The sequence below is a fragment of the Muntiacus reevesi genome, chromosome 3, assembly GCF_963930625.1.
Source record: "Muntiacus reevesi chromosome 3, mMunRee1.1, whole genome shotgun sequence".
Taxonomy (NCBI): domain Eukaryota; kingdom Metazoa; phylum Chordata; class Mammalia; order Artiodactyla; family Cervidae; genus Muntiacus; species Muntiacus reevesi.
This window is the reverse complement of record NC_089251.1, coordinates 110,530,180-110,549,081: the sequence shown is the minus strand read 5'-3', so window position 1 is coordinate 110,549,081 and position 18,902 is coordinate 110,530,180. Positions and strand designations below refer to the sequence as shown.

Sequence of the window (18,902 nt, the reverse complement as noted above, 5' to 3'; positions counted from 1 at the left end):
CGACTCTATCCCCCAGCAGCTGTGCTGGCTTCTCACAGCTGCCCCATTCTCAGAATGGAAGCCCTAACCAAATAAGTTACTCTACCTCTAAGAGCCTAGGAGTGACTGATACAAGAGGCCAGTTCAATCTGGCGGTATGGTTTATGCTCTAGAGCCTTGCTCCTGCGGTCTGATCAAGGTTTGGCTTTCAGATTCTATTCCTCCACAAGGGTCTTTCTTTCCCCCTTTCTTCTTCAATCCTTCTTTTACAGGTTTTTCCTTAATTTCACACCCTCAAAAAAAAAAAAAAAAAATTACCTAATGCTTTTCTCCGGAGAAGGCAATGGCACCCCACTCCAGTACTCTTGCCTGGAAAATCCCATGGATGGAGGAGCCTCGTAGGCTGTGGTCCATGGGGTCGCTAAGAGTTGGACACGACTGAGCGACTTCACTTTCATTTTCACTTTCATGCATTGGAGAAGGAAATGGCAACCCACTCCAGTGTTCTTGCCTGGAGAATCCCAGGGACGGGGGAGCCTGGTGGGCTGACATCTATGGGGTCACCCAGAGTTGGACACGACTGAAGTGACTTAGCAGCAGCAATGCTTATCTCAGGCTTCTAAGATGATGGATTTAACTTCAGAATCTTTCTCAACACCAAACACCAGATTCTAAAAACAGTAAGTTCTCTAGGTCTGTCGCAAATTTATTTTAAGCAAGTTACTCGAGACTTCTGGTGACAAATAAACTAGTCCCCAAAGGTATTCCAATCATGCTCCCTTGCCCATCTGCCAACTCCAGCAAAAGTTGTTGTTCAGTCACTAATTTGGCTCTTTGCAACCCCATGGACTATAGCACACCAGCCTCCTGTCTTTCTAGTGATTCATGTCCATTGAGTCAGTGATGCTATCTCATCCTCTGCCGCCCCCTTCTCTTTTTGCCTTCAATCTTTCCCAGCATCAGGGTCTTTTCCAATGAGTCCATTCTTTGCATCAGGTGGCCAAAGTATTGAAGCTTCACCTTCACTATCAGTCCTTCCAATGAATATTCAGGGTTGGTTTCCTTTATGATTGAGTGGGTTGATCTTGCAGTACAAGGGCCTCTCAATTCAAAAGTATCAGTTCTCCAGCAGAGGAGTGAGATGGAGAAGAAAGAACAACATTCCACTCAAAGGAAAGGCACTTAGAACCACCCTAATCTCTTCACTTTTATTATAGGACACACTGGGGACAGAGGAGGGAAGTGGAAGAGGGAGACAAGAGGGCAGCTGGGGGCCTCCCCCACCATGAGCCTTTGAGCACAGGTGGGGGTCAGGCAGAGGCATCAGGAGAGGATGCAGGAAGTGCAAGCGTCACCTTCCCTGGGACAAGGATCCCTCATCATGGCACTGGCCTTCTTAGCCCAGCATGAGGGGGGAGAGCCTGCTGGGTGGGAGGGCTGAATGTCTGCTGACACCAGGTGGCTAGTGGGACGGGCTACTGCCACCCATGCCTGGAAGCACTGAGACATGTTTAGTGCCCTCCCTCCCTGTAAGCGGCGTGAAAGCACTGGCTCCCAGGAGGGACACAAAGAACCCGGCCACGCTTGCTGGCTCATGCCCCATTTGCTCTAGAGAAGACAGGGAAACCCGACGTTTTGGTTTGAAAGACTTTCTTTTTCGCCTCGGTGAAAACAGGCAGGGGAGAGAGGTGGGAGGGACAAGACAAAACACTCCCCACATCAAGACACAGGCTAAATGTCAACTCTACCACTGAGTCACCTTGGGCAAGTCACTTCGCTTTCCTGAGCCTCGGCTCCTTCATCTACAGAATGGGAATGATGACTATCCGCCTTGTGTCCTTTGTTGTGAGGAGTAAATGAGAAAATACATGTCATCTTAACAGAGTGTCTTAGATAGAAAGCTCTCAGTAACTAGCTGTTATCGTGATGCGTGATACAACATCGAGAACAAGACCGTGAAGAAGGCTCAGTGTGGAAACTCTAGTGGCGGGCAGGGGAACTCAGCAGGTGGGAGGCCGGGGAGTGCATCTGAGGAGATGTTTGCCTTCCTTCCCCTTTCAGGCTGAAGAGGGAGCCCCCCAACCCCAGTGGGGCGGGGGCGGGGCATATATAGGGGTGGGGAGGGGCCTTCGTGAAAGCCCCAGGGCTCCTCATGGGCCCCAGTGGAGGATAAGGATACAGTTGGGGGTATACGGACCCCTTGGGGGCTATTTTTAAAAAGTTGGTCGAGAAGAAGGAAGAGAAGGGGATGTTTCTTCCCACAGCAGCAACTGCAAAGACATCAAGCTGGATCCACCTAAGCTTTCAGATCCAGCCATCATGGGGCAGCTGCTGGGGGGTCACCGTCGCCCCCTTCTTTCTCCTCAGGGCAGGGGCTATCAAAAATACATATAAACTGTGAGAGAGTTCACGTAAAAACACTTTCTGCATGTATAAAAAAAAAGAAAAAAAAAGACTGGCCGTGGTCAGTGGCTCGGGATGTGGACTCAGAGCGGCCAAGGGGAGTTAGTGGCCGCCCAGCGGGAGACAACCTGGTCTGGGCTGCCTGACAGCTGGGACAGCGCCTGCTCTGGGGGAGGCTGCGTTCTTTGGGCGACGTTTCTGTGGAGCTGAGGTCTGGGGTGGGGGGTGGGTGGGGGTGTTACGGAGACACTGGCTCCGTGCGTCTCGCTGTGACCCATGCTGGGGTAGGCCGGAGGGGAAGCTGAGGCCCTTGGGCTCAGTGGGCTCCTTGTCAAGGGCAGAAGCTTCCTTCACAGAAAACCTCCCAGAGAGCAGGCCTCCAGGGAGTCCTGAAATAGGTTCTGGGGTCCTTTTGTCAGATTGGATTGAGTGTTCTGGAGAGCAGCAGGGGCACAGTATGATTTCCCCTTCTGAAGGAGGGTTCTGCCCAGAGCTTCTGGAAGGCTGACGTCACCTGGGTGGGGGGAGGCGGCGGACACCAGGAGCAGGAGGGCAGCCAGGCAGGCCTCTGGCCTGGAAGAAGGCTCCAGACAAACAGCAGCGCTTCCGGGGCAGCCTCCCCTGACCCCAGGCCAAGGCTTCTTGATGTCTCTTTTGGAAGGGGTGAAGGTAGGGGAGGGGGTGGCCCCGTCTTTTTAGCACCCATTTTTCCCTGCTGTTCGCCCTGCAAGGGCCAGGACTACGTGCCTGAGTGGCAGAGGTCCAGGGAGATGACCCCAGGCCATCTCTTTCGGGATCCCAAGCAGCTTCCAGAGCCAGGAATGTAGTTAAAGACGGGTGGTGGCAGCCAGCGCTCAAGGTCGGCCTAGGACCCCGTGTCCACCCACCTCCGAGGCAAAGCTCGGATGGCCGCCATTAGCTGACCCCGGTCCCCACGGGCAGCCTGAGAGGGGAGCGGGAGGGCTTGGTGCGTGACACCTGGGAAGGCTGCTCTGGAGCTCCCGGGAGGAGAGGCCTGTCCAGCTCCCTGTCCAGCTGCTCTCACCGGCCGGCAGGCTCCCTAGGGCTGGAGGAGGGGCAGGCCGCGCCGGAGGCCCTCCTTCAGGAACTGCATGTAGGTGGCCGTGGACGGGTCTTCAAAGGTGGACGAGAAGCTGAAGACGTGGTTCTCAATGTCCTCGGGCTTCATGGAGGTGATGTCCAAGAAGTAGTTGGCGTTGATGTGGTGGACCTGGGAGAAGAGCTGGGTGAGGAGAGCAGGGGTGGGGGACCCGTGCCCCCTTTGGCCTCGACATTCCTCGTCTGGGCAGATGACGGACAGGCCGGGCAGCCGTTCCCCCTCCTCCTCCACTCACAGGGCTCTCTGCCTTCAGGGCTCCACACCTCGCCCACCAGGCGAAACCTAAGGCCTTTGATTATCACCTTTCCTCACCGCCCCCCACCCTGTGCCCTTTGACCCTCTCGTCTCTGATCCCATAACCCCTGAAATCCATACTCACTTCTGTCAAAATACCTGCATGCCCAGGCCTGTATCCCCATCAGCCTCCCACTCCAGCTCGTGAGCACCTTAAGGGCAGGTGCCCGGTAAATGATCCGGAGAGCACAGGGCACCCACAGCCCAGGCAGAGTCCTGTCTGCCCAGCTCCGCCACCCGGGGCCCTGCTGGGTCCACCAAGGGGGTCGTCCGAGGACTGGTGTGAGCTGGCTGGTACCCCAAGGCCTTCCCTTCCCTGAGCCTAAGACAGAAGCTTCCCTGATGGCTTAGCTGGTAAAGAATCTGCCTACAATGCAGAAGACCCCGTCTGATCCCTGGGTTGGGATGATCCTCTGGAGAAGGGAGTGGACAGAGGAGACTGGTGGTCTACTGTCCTTGGGGTCGCAGAGTCGGACACGACTGAGGGACTGATGCTTGGGGCCAACCCAGCTCTCGCCCCTGCGCTGCCTCCCACCTGCCGACCTCCCACCCTGCCCACTCCCCAGGACTGAAAGGAGAAGGAGTAGCTTTGCTCAGAAGAGCAAGCGATGCTGAGGCTCACAGGTGGGCGCCTGTTTTCAGCGCCAGCTATGCTTCCTTGTGCAGCTTTTGCCACGTCTCTGAACCTTTCTGAGCTTCAGCTTGTAAAAATCAGCATTTGTGATCATCAATCTTGCAAAGCTTCAGTGAAATCCCACTCGAGGATGTGAGTGAGTGCTGTCAGGGGCCCTTAGGGACAGCGGGGGTCCTGCCTTGGCCTGGGGTGGCGTCAGGTCCTTTCTGCTGTCACAAGGCCTGCCACCTGCCACCTCCCATCCCTTCCACCCCAGGGCTGGCTGCAATGGTCTGAGGTGAGACTTCCCTTCTGGGTCCACTCTGCTGTTAGTCTGTGCCTGCCGCCGCCGCCCACTGTGCCCCAGAGTGCTGCTGAGGTCCCCCTTCTGAGGGAAGGTCCCGACACCTGCACAGGCAGGCCGAGGGGACATCAGGGGATAACTGAGGCTCGGACAGGGGGTGGCAGAGCCAGATTGGGATGATGAGGTCTGTAAGTCACGGCCCTGGCTCACTGCTTCCTCTGCCTGAGGCCGAGGCCGGGTGGCGGGGACCTACCACGGTGCCATTGGGCAGGCAGATCATCATCTCCACGGGGAAGCTGTACTTCTCCAGGTGCAGGCCCGCCAGCTGCTGGTGGGATGGGTTCTCCTGGTTGTTCTGCGGGGACAGTTGGGCACGCTCCTGCCGCCTGGGCTCCACTGTCCCAGGGGCTCCCGTGAGGCTCTTCCCACCCACCTGCCGCTCACCTGCAGGTCCTCCAGCTCCTTCACCAGGGACCAGGTGCTGATGAAGCTCTCGTTGAGGAGGGCGAGGATGGGCGAACTTTCCAGGACGGTCTCCCGGAGAGTCCGCCCCGAACCTGTTTGGGGAGAAGCAAGGTCAGGCACCCCACATGTCTCACTGGGTTTTCAATCAGCAGTAAACCTCAAGGACTACAGAATACTCTGTGCACCCAGGTGAAATAACAGTGATTCAAACAGGGTCACAGAAGAGGTACTGAATATCTGGTAGCTGTAATTAATATCAGTAACATACTGGCATCCTGGGCTGAGACTTGGTGTTGGGCCCCACCTGGCCCAGGGGCTTGCAGACACTGACAGCTTCTTAAATCCACTAAACGCTGCCCCAGGGCCTTTGCACAGACTATCTTTCTATTTATCTAAAACACTTCCTCCTGTCACCTGACAAACTCTTAATCAACCTTCAGAGTCTCAGCTTGTGTCACTCTTTCAAATAAGCCTTCCCTGACCCCCCAGTTACACACTCTTGTGCCACTCTGGACCTTGCCTTGTGTAAAACCGCCACACTTGTAGTGTCTGCCTTCTGCTCACACTATGTCCTCCCTGAGCCCAGGGACCGCTTCCGACTTCCTCAGTGCAGGACACCCAGCATCTAGCCTACAGCTAGGCACAGGAGGTATCCAGGATGTTTCTCAACTGGCTGGATGAGGGCAGAGGCACGGTTTGCTCCTCTTTGTACCCCCCGTCAGGCACCCAGGGAACTTTGCACTGGGGGTCTTTGGTGTATTTTCTGATTAAGTGAAAAGTGTCCAGGCTTTGGCACTATTTTTCTCTCACTTGTGTGCAACACTTCCCAGAGCATGGGCACTTTCACATCTGTTTTCACAACGGCGGGAGATAAGTATGTTATCCTCTTATCGCTGAGAAACCTGAGGTCTAGGAAGGAGAATCACTCGGCCAAAGTCTCCTGGCTGAAGGTGACAGAACTGGGCTCCTTCTCCTGAGTCCAGCAGCTTCCTCGGAGCTCAACACAGCACCCCAGGGCCCTCACCCCACCTCCCCGCCCCACGCTGTCCTCAAGCAACCTCATGCTCTGATAGCAGAGTCCTGTGGTCTCAGAGCCTCCTGCACCCACGAGGAGTGACGCCTCCCCCCACTCTCCCCTCGGACTGGCGGGGTCTCCTCACCTCAGCAGGACTGGTCGTCCAGGGCCCCCCACAGCAGGATCGAGTGCACCAGCTTGTTCTTGACCTTGGCTTGGTCAAAGGCCTCGGTGAACGGCAGGTAGGTGACCTGGGTCCAAGTCGGGACAGAGAGAAACTATTGTGTGCGGCCAGGGTCCCATTGCAGGGGCTGAGTGTGTGATGTGCATGTAGGTGTGTGTGTTTGTAGTGGACATAGGTGTGTGTGTATGTATGCACACGTATGGATATGTGTGTACCTATGCATGTATGTTTGTTGCGTGTGTGTGATGCTGAGCCAGGGGATGGCTCCTCCAAGTTCTGAAGGACAAAGGGGAGGCTCCCCGGCCCAGGCGGGGCCCCACAGGGAGGCAGCCCCAGCCCCAAGCCCTGCATGGTGCCGGGTACCCACCTGCCGCTCCTCAGCTCTCGCCCCAGCCCCAGGGAGCCCGCCCCTGCCTGTGCCCGCTGCCCCGCCTCACCTTCTTGAAGGGGTACATGGCCACCTCCAGGCGCCGGGCTGCCTCCTCCCAGCTCAGCTCCTGCTGCCACTGGATCTCCTCAAACACAAACTGGAGGGGCTCCCCTGAGGGCAGGCGGCTGTCGATCAGGTTGCCATCCTCGTCCAGGATCACGGACGGCACCGAGGGGCCTAGCGCCTCCAGCTCCATCTGGGCCAGGGGTCAGTGAGGGATGTCTCAGTGAGGGGCAAGAGTCCGCCAGGGGCCCCAAGACACCCTCAGAGATACGCCACTCAGCGCAGAGGTGAGGAGTCAGGCCCAGGGCAGGCCAGGGCCCAGTCAAGGCTGTGCAGCGAGTCTGGGACAGAGCCCACTGTCCAGCCAGGGCTCCACCGCGGGAAGCTGGCGGAGGGCCCACGGCAGATGCCGGACTATGCGTGCAGGAATGCGTGTCTTCCCAGGATCCCGCTTTGCCTGCCAGGAGCTCTGTCATTCCCTAGCCAGCTGGGTCCCCCTGCAGCCAGGCTGAGAGACCCTGAGGCAGGGCCCTGCCGCCAAGGCCCACCTTCCGGGTAAAGAACCCGCCTGCCAATGCAGGAGAGGCAGGAGACCCGGGTTCAATTCCTGGGTCTAGCAGATCTCCTGGAAGAGGAAATGGCAACCCACTCCAGTATTCATGCCTGGGAAATCCCATGGACAGAGGAGCCCAGTGGGCTATAGTCCATGGGGTCGCAAAGAGTCGGACACGACTAGGACTAACCACATAAGAGGACCGCCTGTGTGCCCACCTGGGGTATGTAGCCGATGTCCACCTCCATGTTGCTGCCCTCGCTGGCCCCGTACAGCCACTCCATGTCCACATTCAGAGACCTGGGGATGGGGGAGAGGGCGCCCAGGGCACACCACCATCATCAAAGCCCGTCAGACACCAGACTTTATCTCACCGAAAGCCTGCCACTGGCCCCATTTTATAGATGAGGACGCTGAGACTCAGCAGGGTGAACCCAAGGTCTCAGAGCCACTGGGATGCTGACGGCAGAGCCTGGGACCTTTTCTCTCCCCAGGCTGCCTCTTCTAAAGGCACTAGGACCACACCACCCTCCAGAGACCCAGGCCTTCACAGTTTACAAAGGGCTTCCACATCCATGGCTCACGCACTGCCCGTGACCCAGGACTCTTACAGGCAACGGCCATCAGTGCCTCCCCCAGCACTCAAGGGGGGCAGGAGTAAAAATCGGGTACTGTCTTCTCGCTGCAGGCCTCCTCCACGGTCTCCAGTGGGAAGTCTGGCCTGATCATGTGCAACCTGCAGGTCCGCCACATGAGGGCGCCCCAGGACAGGCTACCAGCCACCTTGGGCGGGTGAAGCAGGCAGGGTGAGCTCAGAGCAAGAGATAGACCTGGGATGGCAGGGCCATCCCTGGAGTGGCTGCCCCCTGCTCCTTCTGTTTCATCCAATCCAGGCCCCCACCTCCACCCCTGGGCTGGGGGCAGACGTGCCCTGGGCTGAGCCCCCGCAGCATAGGGACGTGCTTGCTGAGCAAGGGAGAGAAGGAGGGCTTGTCCTTCCTCATCCTTTCCCCGTGGAGCTGGAGCCCCTGGGCCCCTCGTTGCCCTCGGTAACCCTGAACGAGGATGGCAGGTCACTCCTGGTCCTGGGTTCTCTTCCCAGGTTGTCCTGGCAACCCTCTCACTCCTGCCTAGGACCCAGCCGCCCATCTAGCAGATGAGGAAACTGAAGCCTGGAGGGAGCCAGGGCCCTGCCCACAGCCACTGGTGCCACAGCTGAGACTTAGCTCTGGGCCACTCAGCTCCCAGCCTGGGTACCATCCTGGTACAGAGTCATTCAGGCCCCCTGGGGTGGCCACTTGCTATCTGGGACAAAGCTGGAAAGGCTCTCTGCGTCTCCTGTTCCTGACAAGAGGCTGACCCTGGGCAGGCAGGCAGGCAGGCAGGCAGGCAGGTGGCTGGCATCGAGCCCTTCCAGAAGCCTCCCCCAGTCCCCACGCAGGGTCTGGGTTAGCAACTGCAGGCATGGAGGGTCTGCCCCTCAGGTCTCTGCATGTGCTGTTCCCTCTGCCCAGCTAAACTCTCCTCAGCCCCCAGGTCACTGCGCAGATGTCCCTTCCTTTGGGAAGGCTTCCTGCCCCCCCACCAGTCAGGTCCCTGCCCACCTGCCAGCCTTTCCCTAGGGTGCCAGGGCAAGGCGTGCTCACGGGTCTGTCAGCAGGTTGAGCAGGGGGGCGCTCCAGCTTCAGGGAGGGGCTGCGGGCTGCTGCCTTGGGTCCCAGCGCAGAGCTGGCTGGTCACTCCATCATCCCATAAGCGTGTCCCAGGCGCTGCCTGGGATGACGGAATGACCACCTCCCTGCCCACAGACCACCTCATACTGCCTCCTCCGAGGTCAGCGCCAGGTGCCTCCCAAGAGAAGGGGCTCTGGGGAGAGACTGAGGGGGGCTGAGCTCCGGGAGCTGGCGGGGGGCACACGGGAGCAGGACGCTGGGGTGGGACGGAGGCTCTCACCTGTGGTTGGGCACGAAGAGCCGGAAGTCGCGGACGTGGGTGGCGTCTTTGGAGAGAATGACGTGGCCGGTGAACTGACCGGGGGAGAACCAGAAGGGGAAGTCGGGGGGCTCGCTGAGCTGGAACTCGGCGTGGATGCTGGAGGGAAAGGGCCCAGCTGGGAGGGGGTCCCCTGGCTGAGCAGAGCTTGCCTGCCCGCCCCCTTCTGCCCCAGAGCCTGGAACCCACGCAGGGCCGGCCAGACTCTGGGTGGGGCAGAGGGCTGGGTGGGGGGCAGAGGAGTGTGTGGGGCAGGGAGAAGGGAGGCCCTCAAGGAGCTGCCCTACCCTTCAGGGCCTGGTTTCCACGCTGCCTTCCCTGGAAGCCTAGCTGACCCTCCTCTGAGATCTCGCAGCCTCTCCAGGGGCTGTGTGACCTGGTGTCACAGCTCTTATGCACCCCCTTCCACGTGGATGACAGTCACGGCCATCAGCCCCGTGCTAAAGCACACTCAGCACCTTTTTCCTTCCTCCTGGAGGAAGTCACCCCCTCCCCGGTGCGCGAGGAGGAACACGAGGCTCAGAGAGCAAAGCTGCTTGGCCAGGCCCGCAGGGCGGTAAGCGGTGGTGATGGTGGTGCGGGTGTCAGGCCCTGGAGCAAAGCTGCTTGGCCAGGCCCGCAGGGCGGTAAGCGGTGGTGATGGTGGTGCGGGTGTCAGGTCCTGGCTCCCGAGCCTGTACCCTTCCGTGCTGCCCTGGAATCCCAGGCCCAGGGAAAGCAGGGACGGTGCTGCCAGGACCCCTCACCGGAACATCACGGTGTAATAGAAGTCGCTGATGGCGGTCAGGCAGGCCACGGCCCCCTGAGGGGCAAAGCGGGTCTTCACGAAGGGCCGCGGGTGGAACATGCTCAGGAGCCGGTGGATGATGACCTGCGGAGGGGGCAGTGGGACCCGGGGTTGGCTTGCAGGGCCCGACTCCCCTGGGTGGGTGTTGGCCCTGGACCAGGGGTGGGGCCAGACGGAGGCAGGAGTGCAGCGGGGTTAGGCCGGTGGCCTTGGGGTCCAGGTGCAGGGCTGGGGCATGGGGCCCCGGGCTGCCCTCACCTCCTTGCCCTTGGGTGGCGGTGGGTAGAAGCGGTTGTTGGACAGGTATCCGGTGAAGACACTCAGCTCACTGGGGATGATCCACCAGGGCTCGCCCAGCTCCACGTGGCCCCGGGGCGGGAGGAAGGGCCGGAAGTGGCGGGCGGCAAACACGGCGCTCGGCGAGGCTGCCGTTGTCCAGTTGCGGAGGCCGGACAGGGCCAGGCGGGAGACCTGGGGCGGGGGACCGTCAGCGCTCTGGGCACTGGGAACCTCCCAGGCTACCTGGAGGTCTCCTTGAGCCCTGAGCCAACCTACAAACCCGGGAAACAGAGGCCCTTGGAGGCACCTGCTCTGGTCAGGACGGGGTGAGCGTGGCTGGTACCGTCCTGCCAGAGCTGAGGCTCACTTCGCCTCCCCAGCTCCCAGCCTGAGAAGTGGTGCCCCTGTGGCCCCTCGGGTCCAGCCCAAGCCAGACACCTCTTGTGAGGACATGGGAATCGAGGCAGCAGGAGGGGTCGCCTAGGACTGGAACCACCTCTTCCTGCTCTCAAAGTCCAGGTCCCACTTCCTTCTTATGCATAAGCTAGCAGACCACCCGGGTGCCCCCGCCCTGCCCTGGGCTTCCTCACCCCCTCCACCTGCCCTGCTTTCTGCTCTCTAAGCTCCCCCTCCAAGTCTCCTCCCTGCAGACAACGTCCTGGGTGAGAAGAATTCAGGAGTCTGTGGAGGGAGCAGCAGCCACCTTTGGGTGAAATCTCTAGCGTCAAGGGCAGGATGAGACCACAGAGGAGGGAGAGGAAGGGCACCCCTGCTTCAGGCGTGGCCTGGGCCATGCTGGCTGGGCACCTCGGGCAGGAGGAGGCGGGTCAGACCCTGTGCAGGCCTAGAGCAGGAGGCGGCCCTGGGCCACGCGGGTCCCCTGCTCAGAGCCCCACCTTCAGTGGCTCTTCCCTGCCCTTACCGGTCACCAGCGGCAGTCGCCACGACAGTGGGTGCCTGGCCCTGCGCAGGGGTCCTCAGCCACCAGGGAGCTGTCCCACCTTTGACAGTAGCCGGTCCCCTCCTCCACCTCCCTGGTGAGGGGCCCTGGACTCAGTGAGACTTGGAGAGGGGGGACTTGAGGAGCAGAAAACGGGGCAGGCAGAGGGGGTGAGGAAGCCCAGAGTGGGGCAGGGGCACCCAGAGTTGGTCTGCAGGCATATGCACGAGCTGAGGCGGGCAGAGGGGAGTTCTCAAAGCAGGGCTGGCTGAGCCTGTCTGCCTGCTGGTCCTGCTCTCAGGCTGCAGCGCTCTTGGGGAGAGGCTCACAAGGGGGGCTTGAGCTAGGGAGGCAGGGCTGGGGTGCTCTTCCAGACCCCACCTCCCCTGTCAGCGCAGGTGGGCCCCTGCACCTGTTCTCTCCGCTCGGTGGGAGGGACTCACGCTCAGACACGACTCCAGCCCATCACTGGCGAACCTCCTCCACCCAGACCTTACTGGACTCTCCCCCTGGATGTCCTCAGGGACCTCAACTCCAGCAGTCCAAACTGACCCCATATCTTCCCTACCAGACCCGTGCCCCTCCTCCAGCCCCCATCAAGCGATGGGTCCCCCATGCACCTGGCCACCAGCTAGAAACCTGAGATACCCCAACCACCCCTCTCCACCCCGTTCCTTTAGTAGCCAGGCCCTGCCTTTCTTCCCTCCCCCGCATCCCCCAAGCTGTCCTTCTTTTCCATCACCAAGGCCTCCCCTTCCCCCTTCCTGTCTTCCCATCCCTCCTGGGAACTGGCCTTCTTCCCTCTCATTTCTCCCCAGCTGCCGGCCTGGAAAGCCTAGATCTGATGAGGGATGTCTCCTATTTCAAAATACACTATGGTATTTGGCTGCTGGAGGATGAAGGCCAAAGTCAGGCAGCTGAGCCCCTGGGCCATCAGGCAACTTCTCTTTCGGTCCCACTGATGGGGATGCCCCCTGTGCCCGGGGTCCAGTCACCCCCTCTTTCTGCCCCTGGGGTCCTGCCAGGCATCTCCTGCCTTCAGGCCTTTGTTGGTGCTGAAGTGATGGTTCAGCTGAGACACAAAGGCTGAATAGGTGTGGGCGAGGCAAAGAGAAAAGGTGTTCTTAGCCGAGGGACCAGCATGTGAGCTGGCTCACAGGTGGACGAAAGTCTGGACATCTGGAGTCATGGACAGCTGAGAGGAGAGGGCAGGGGAGTGAGCAAGAAAGGCAGCATGGCCTGGGGATGCCAGATCCCGGGAGTGCTTGAGACCGTGTCCACAGGGCCTTGGGTCTGGGTGGGGCTGGTTAGGATGACGCTTGTCAGGGTCATTCCCCACCCCAGGGCCCCTGCCAGGGACTAAACTTCAGGTCCAGTTCGCTGGAGCTCAAGAGAGCACCTGTCAGATGCCAGGTGCTGTGCTAGGGGCCTGGGGATGCACAGATGTGCGTCACAGGCCTTGCCCTGAGGAAATCGCAGCCTTGGAGTGGAAGACTGACCTGTAGAAAGTAATGATTATAAGCAAGGTGGCTGCATCAGCATGGTCTCTAGCATACCAGCTGTTTCCTCCAGCCGGATCCTCCCTCCCCTGTTGACACCGGCCTGAGCTCTCCTCCCCTGCAGTTGCTGTCAATGTCATCCCCTCTAGGGAGCCCTCTGGGTCACAGGCTCATGCTTATCCCTCCCAGCTCCCCTTCCAGACCGAGGGCCTGGGCAGTGGGGTCAGGGCCTGGCACGCTGGGTGCACAGAGGAGACTGGATAAGGGAAGGGAGGAAGGAAGGAGAGATGAGCACAGACAGGCCATTCTCAGGAGGCGAGGACACACAGTCGGTCCCCCCGTCTCTGGTCCTGCCTCTGCGAAGCCCCCTCCCCCTCCCACCCCAACTCACCCCTAGGAACCCATCTTTGCTCTTGGTCATGGACTCTGGGAGCAGGGGCTGGAATCGGGCTTCTATGGTGAGCGTCTCCTCGCTGGGGTCAGGGGGCAGCTCCTCCTCCTCGTAGCTGGCCGTAGGAGTCGACCCTACGAGACACAGATCGCTGGAGAGGGGTCCTGCCTCAGACGGCAGGGCCTTACTTCCTAGGATGTCTGCATGGGCCAGTGATTAAGGGAGCCAGGCTTGGGAGGGATGGGGGTGGGAGGCTGTAACAGGTAACAATCACCAAAGTAACAATATAGATTACATCGTTTATCAAACATATACAAATAAATTGTATATGTATTGGGCTAGCTCAAAAGTTATTTGGGTTCTCCCATAACATCTTGCAGGAAAACCCGAATGAACTTTTGGGCTAACTCAATATGATATACAAAATGTATGTATAATGTATATAACCTAGTATATCCCGCATATACAATTTCTCCTATATATATATTCACGTTTTAGTTTCACAGTAGTCCTGTGAGGCAGTATTATCAATTCCATTTTACAAATGAGAAATTGGAGGCTCAGAGAGTTGAAGTCACTTCCCCAAGGACACACAGCTAGGCCATGAATGAATCAGGATTAAAACATGGGCCTCTTTTACCCTAAACCGCCAATCAACCACAACTCTCTTCTGGGGACATTAAGATCTCCAGTTTCCTCAAAGGCTCAGGAACCAGATGACCTGGGTTCAAGTAGCAGCCCCACCCCTCACCAGCTGCATGGTGGTTGGCCCAGGGGCCTGTTATGAGGATTAAATGAGGTAATCCACGTGGTGTTAGCACCAGGCCTGGTACAGAGTAAACCGTAATAAACGTCAGCTGTATGACTATTGCCAATGGTTTCAGGGTTGGGGATCCACAGGGCTAGGGCCCAAACCTAATTCTGACCCTAACGTGTCCTTCTACCAGGCCGGGCTGGTCCCCTTCCCTGAGCCCATCTCGGGTGAGGTCAGCTCTATTTCCTGGACCATTTTGGGGGCAAATCCCTCAACCCTTCCCGGACTCCTACATGAGAGATAGAGCCCATGCTACTATGCATGTCCGGTCATGGGGGGCTCATGGAGAAGCAAGGGCTGCTCGGGGAGGTCAGGGAACGTGGAATCAGGCAATCTTTGGTGTCACAGAAAGAGCGCTGGTCCTGAAGACAGGAGACCTGCTTCTCCCTGATTTCCTGGGTGGCCCGTTTCCCCATCGGTATAAGGAGGAGCAGGACTGACAGCAGCTGAATTTGATTCCTTGGATCTCTTCCTGCTCAGAGACCTGCCAAGTCTGTAGTCTTTCAAGGGTGGAGGGAGTCAGGATGAAGGCTTAAGGGCGGGGCCCCACGACCCAGATAACGGAATGAAGCATGGGTGGGTCTCACCATGACTGCTCTCTCGGAGGCAGAGACCATTGCTTGGCATTTGTTGACAGACTGACAGACTGGATGGGTACATTCAAAGGACCGCTAACCCAGGAATCACTGGAATCACCAGGATGCCTTTTTAAACTGCCGACACCCAGAACCCCCTGAGTCAGACCTACTCAGTCAGTCTTCAGGGGCTAGAACCTGGAGAAAATGTGCTTTTGATTAGCACCCCACCCCCCACCCGCCACCCCCAGTGGCTTCTGATGGAAACCCCTGCTCTAAAGCATCCCAGTTACTTCTGCATTTGTAAGTCAAGGTAACAAAATTTCAAAACAGCAATCTGGAAACCTCAGAGGAACTGATCAACAGGAAAATGGAGGGTTACTGGTCAGCTTGCTTATCCAATCATTTTACTGTTATCACAGATAATTCTGAATAATAATGCCCTGCATTTGTGGCTCTTTGGTTTTTAAATAAAAAGTTGTATTTCCTGACTTAAAAGTAAACTTTGTTCACTATAGACAATTTGTAAAAATGTTAAGTTACAAAGCAGAAAATTAGGCATACATAACTATACCACCTAGAGAGGACTGTTTGCCTCTATTTCTTGCTTAGATTTGGTGTTTCTTTTTGGTTTTAATTTTTGTCCTCCCAACAACTTGGTTCAGTTTTGTACTCACAGGGGCTTAGGTGGTAATGGAGGGAGAGATTATTTTCCTCCGATGGAGAAACAGATTTGTGTGAAAAAATTAAAAGCATCCCCAAGCCCAGCAAGCTTGGCCAACATGTCATTATGAGGGAACGCTGGCTCTCTAGGTGCAGAAAAGGACAAGGAGGTGGCTGTGTGGCTGCTCAGAGAAGTGCGTGCAAAACACGAAGTCAAAGCAATCCGCACGGGCCTGACCTGTGTACTTGCCCATCTGCTTTCAGGACAGAACCTGACCGCCTCTGGGAGCCCCTGACACGTCCGCTCCACCAAATTAGCGTTTTTCATCTGACTCTTCTCTGACAGCGACCGCAGGCCACCGGGCCGGGACTAGGCTGACCTACCCAACCCAATCCTGAGTCACAGGCCCACCTCGGACCTCGGGTGCTTACTTGCTTGAGAGCAGCTGGCGTCTCTTTCTGTCTTTCCCATTTATTGACCTACTTACACCAGGCTATCTGGGTAACAAGTAGATTCCCAAGATTAGAAGTTCAAGAAACATCACAAGATATGGACACAGAGGTTAGGGTGGTGATGGAGCGGTGGGAGAGACATTTTATAATTCATGAGAATGCTTTAGCTCATCTTTACAACCGAAATCAAATTACATCCAGGCAAAAACGGGTGACAAAGTAGGATAGGAATCTGACAGTTCCCCAGGAAAGTTTAATATTTAGTAGTATAGCAATAGCTCCTGTCTATTGATTATCCAGGCTTCCCAGGTGGCACAGTGGTAAAGAATCTGCCTGCCAATGCAGGAGATGAAGGAGACTCGAGTTCAATCCCCGGGCCGGAAAGATCCCTTGGAGTAGGAAATGGTAACCTACTCCAGTATGCTTGCCTGGAAAATTCCATGGACAGAGGAACCCGGCAGGCTACAGTCCACGGGGTCGCAAAGAGTTGGACATGACTGAGCACACATACCATGCCATTGACTATCTACTGCATACTGGGCACTTTGCAGACGTTTTCTCTAATCCTCAAATCAGCTGGTGCATGACCTGAAGACAGAAGCTCCCTAATCCTCGCCCTTCACCTTTCCCTCCTGGGCAGGCTGGAGAGCCTTCCTGCTCCCCAGTCTCTCAAACTATACACGTGAGGATCAGGTCAGCATCCATCTCACAGGCTCTGCTAAGAGGTAACTCAGAAGGGGCTTAAAGTGATGTCTGGTCCTGAGAAAGTGAATGTTAGCTTGTAATACTCACCCGTGAGGAGAACAGGCTCGGGGGTGTGTGTATGTGTGCATGTGTGCACACGCGCGTGTGTGTCTGTGTGTACTCATGGTGAGGCAGCTTGCCCAAACCACCAGCTAGAAGCCCAGGGCAGCTGAAGGTGCTTAAAGTGATGTCTGGTCCTGAGGAAGCGGTCAGAGAATGTTAACTTGTAATATTCACCTGTGAGGAGAACAGGCTCGGGTGTGTGCATGTGTATGTGTGTGTGTGCGTGCGTGCGTGCGTGCGTGCGTGCGTGTGTGTCTGTACTCATGGTGAGGCAGCTTGCCCAAACCACCGGCTAGAAAGTATCTCTGAAGCCCAGGGCAGCCTCCTCCTACTCCAGGCAGTCCTGCTCAGAGCAGACACAGCAAGAACCAGAGGGCGGTGCTCCAGGTCCCTCCTCCCGGGTCCCCAGTTCCTCTGGGTACCTGTCAGCTTCTCAGCGATGGGCTTGAACTCCTCCGGGCTGATGTACATGTCCCGGTCAGCATCCAGGGAGGAGAAGAGGAAGAGGCCTTCTGTCCCCAGGGTTTTCAGTGCTGAATCCTGCTTGGGAGGAGGCGCTGGGTTGAGCAACTGGATACCCAACTGGTGTCCCAAACCTCTCAGGCCACCACCTTCCTGAATTCTTTCAGCGCATCCATCTCCCAAACATCTGTCCAAATGCCACTTCTGCAGCCCCAGAGCCCAGGATCTCCCCCGCCTCCCCGTTGCCATCCCTCTGGGTCCCCGCTACACTCCGACCTTCGTTCACTGTCCACTCTCCGAGTGCCCGCTTTGTATCCGGAGCCATCCAGAGTCACCCTTTGGGTCCACCCATCGTCCTCCCCGGTGTCCCCTCCCCCACCGTCCCAGCGCCCCCCGCCACGCCCGCCCGCCCGGGTGCTCGGGTCCCAGCCTTGCTCAGTGCTTTGCGGTGAACTGTCCCAGTCACCCATCCGCCCACTCCCCTAGGAGCCTGTCCCAGCCCCGGCCTCATCGGGGCCAGTCTGCTCACCCCCGCATCAGTCCTTCCTAGCCCGCCCGATCTCTGGAGCCCCCTGTTTTCCTTCCTGGCCGCCCTCCCGGCCCTCCGGCCCCGTCCCCCTCCGGTCAGGCTGCCCTTCCATCCCCGCCCCGTCCCCCACTGGCCCCCGGCCCCTCGGAGCCGTGCCCGTCGGCGAGCCCCGGCGCCCCGGGCCCACCCGAGCGTCCCCGGCCGGCCGCCGCGCCCTCCCCGCCGACTCGGACCTGTCTCGCGGCCGCCTGGGCCTCACTGTAGCGGGCGAAGGCCCGGGCGGCGGCGGCGGCCGCGGCGGCGGCGAGCAGCGCCCCGAGCAGCGCCAGGGCGCGGGCGCGGCGCGGCGGGGGCGCGGGCGGCGCAGCGGGGCCGGGGCCCGCAGGCCCACGCTCGCCCGGCCGGGTCCGGCCCATGGCGGCGGTTCCGGGCGGGGTGGCCGCGGACGCGGAGCCGCGGCGGCGCGGGCGCGGGCGGGGCCGGGGCCGGGCCTGGGCGCCGGGGCGGGGCGGACGGGGGCGCGGGGTCCGGCGCACGGCGGCGCTGCCGGCTCGCGAGTCAGCGAGCGAGGCGTGCGGGGCTCCTGCTCCACACACACACCCCTGCCATCCGGCGGTGTCTCTTTCCTCCTCCTTCCTCTCCCCGAACGAAACCGGGCCTCCGCGTCGCCTAGCCCGGGAGCACTTCCAGGCCGAGCACTGGGAAAAGGAGATGCGAGGGAGGCCAGAGGTGGCCGGGTACCCACTCTCCCCGCATCCCACCCTCCCTCTTATCCGACCTGCTTTCTGATATGTCTCCAGTCATGGCGAAACAGAAAACTACCAAGTTCAGCCCTCCCTGTTTGTTTCACGGGCCCGCAGGCTGTGAAAGGAAGGCCACCTCTGCAGATTCACTAGGGACAGGAGCTACCTGTGTAAGCACCGAGTTAGGTGCAGCGCTGAACCCTCGCCTGCGGGGCCCAAGTTTCCTCACCTGTAAGGAAGATTCAGAGAGGTTCTTCTGTGGGTTGGTTGTTGTTCAGTCGTGTCCGACTCTTTGCAACCCCATGGACTGCAGCACCCCAGGCCTCCCTGTCCATCACCGCCTCCGAGAATTTACTCAAACTCATGTCCATTGAGTCAGTGATGCCATCCAACCATCTCATCCTCTGTCGTCCCCTTCTCCTCCTGCCTTCAATCTTTCCTAGCATCAGGGTCTTTTCCAATGAGTCAGTTCTTCGCATCAGGTGGCCAAAGTATTGGAGCTTCAGCTTCAGCATCAGTCCTTCCAATGAATATTCAGGACTGATTTCCTTTAGGATGGACAGGGTGGATCTCCTTGCAGTCCAAGGGACTCTCAAGAGTCTTCT

At 58.5% G+C, this 18,902-nt stretch overlaps 1 protein-coding gene across 2 annotated transcripts; it reads right to left on the bottom strand.

Moving 5' to 3' along the window:
• Window positions 1-1,173: 1,173 nt before the first annotated feature.
• On the bottom strand, window positions 1,174-18,009 carry SELENON (selenoprotein N). 2 transcript variants are annotated; one of them, XM_065930090.1, is made up of 13 exons: window positions 17,788-18,009; window positions 16,986-17,103; window positions 13,252-13,385; window positions 10,401-10,613; window positions 10,102-10,226; window positions 9,317-9,454; window positions 7,582-7,663; window positions 6,815-7,003; window positions 6,339-6,444; window positions 5,158-5,270; window positions 4,967-5,068; window positions 3,428-3,613; window positions 1,174-2,354 (listed from the first exon to the last, which is right to left on the bottom strand). In XM_065930090.1, exons 1-12 carry the CDS (start codon window positions 17,968-17,970, stop codon window positions 3,443-3,445), a joined length of 1,674 nt encoding a protein of 557 aa, XP_065786162.1. In that variant the 5' UTR covers window positions 17,971-18,009; the 3' UTR covers window positions 1,174-2,354; window positions 3,428-3,442. The 2 variants fall into 2 exon arrangements, with proteins under 2 accessions (XP_065786162.1, XP_065786161.1); XM_065930089.1 differs by having other exon boundaries at window positions 1,174-3,613.
• Window positions 18,010-18,902: the final 893 nt, after the last annotated feature.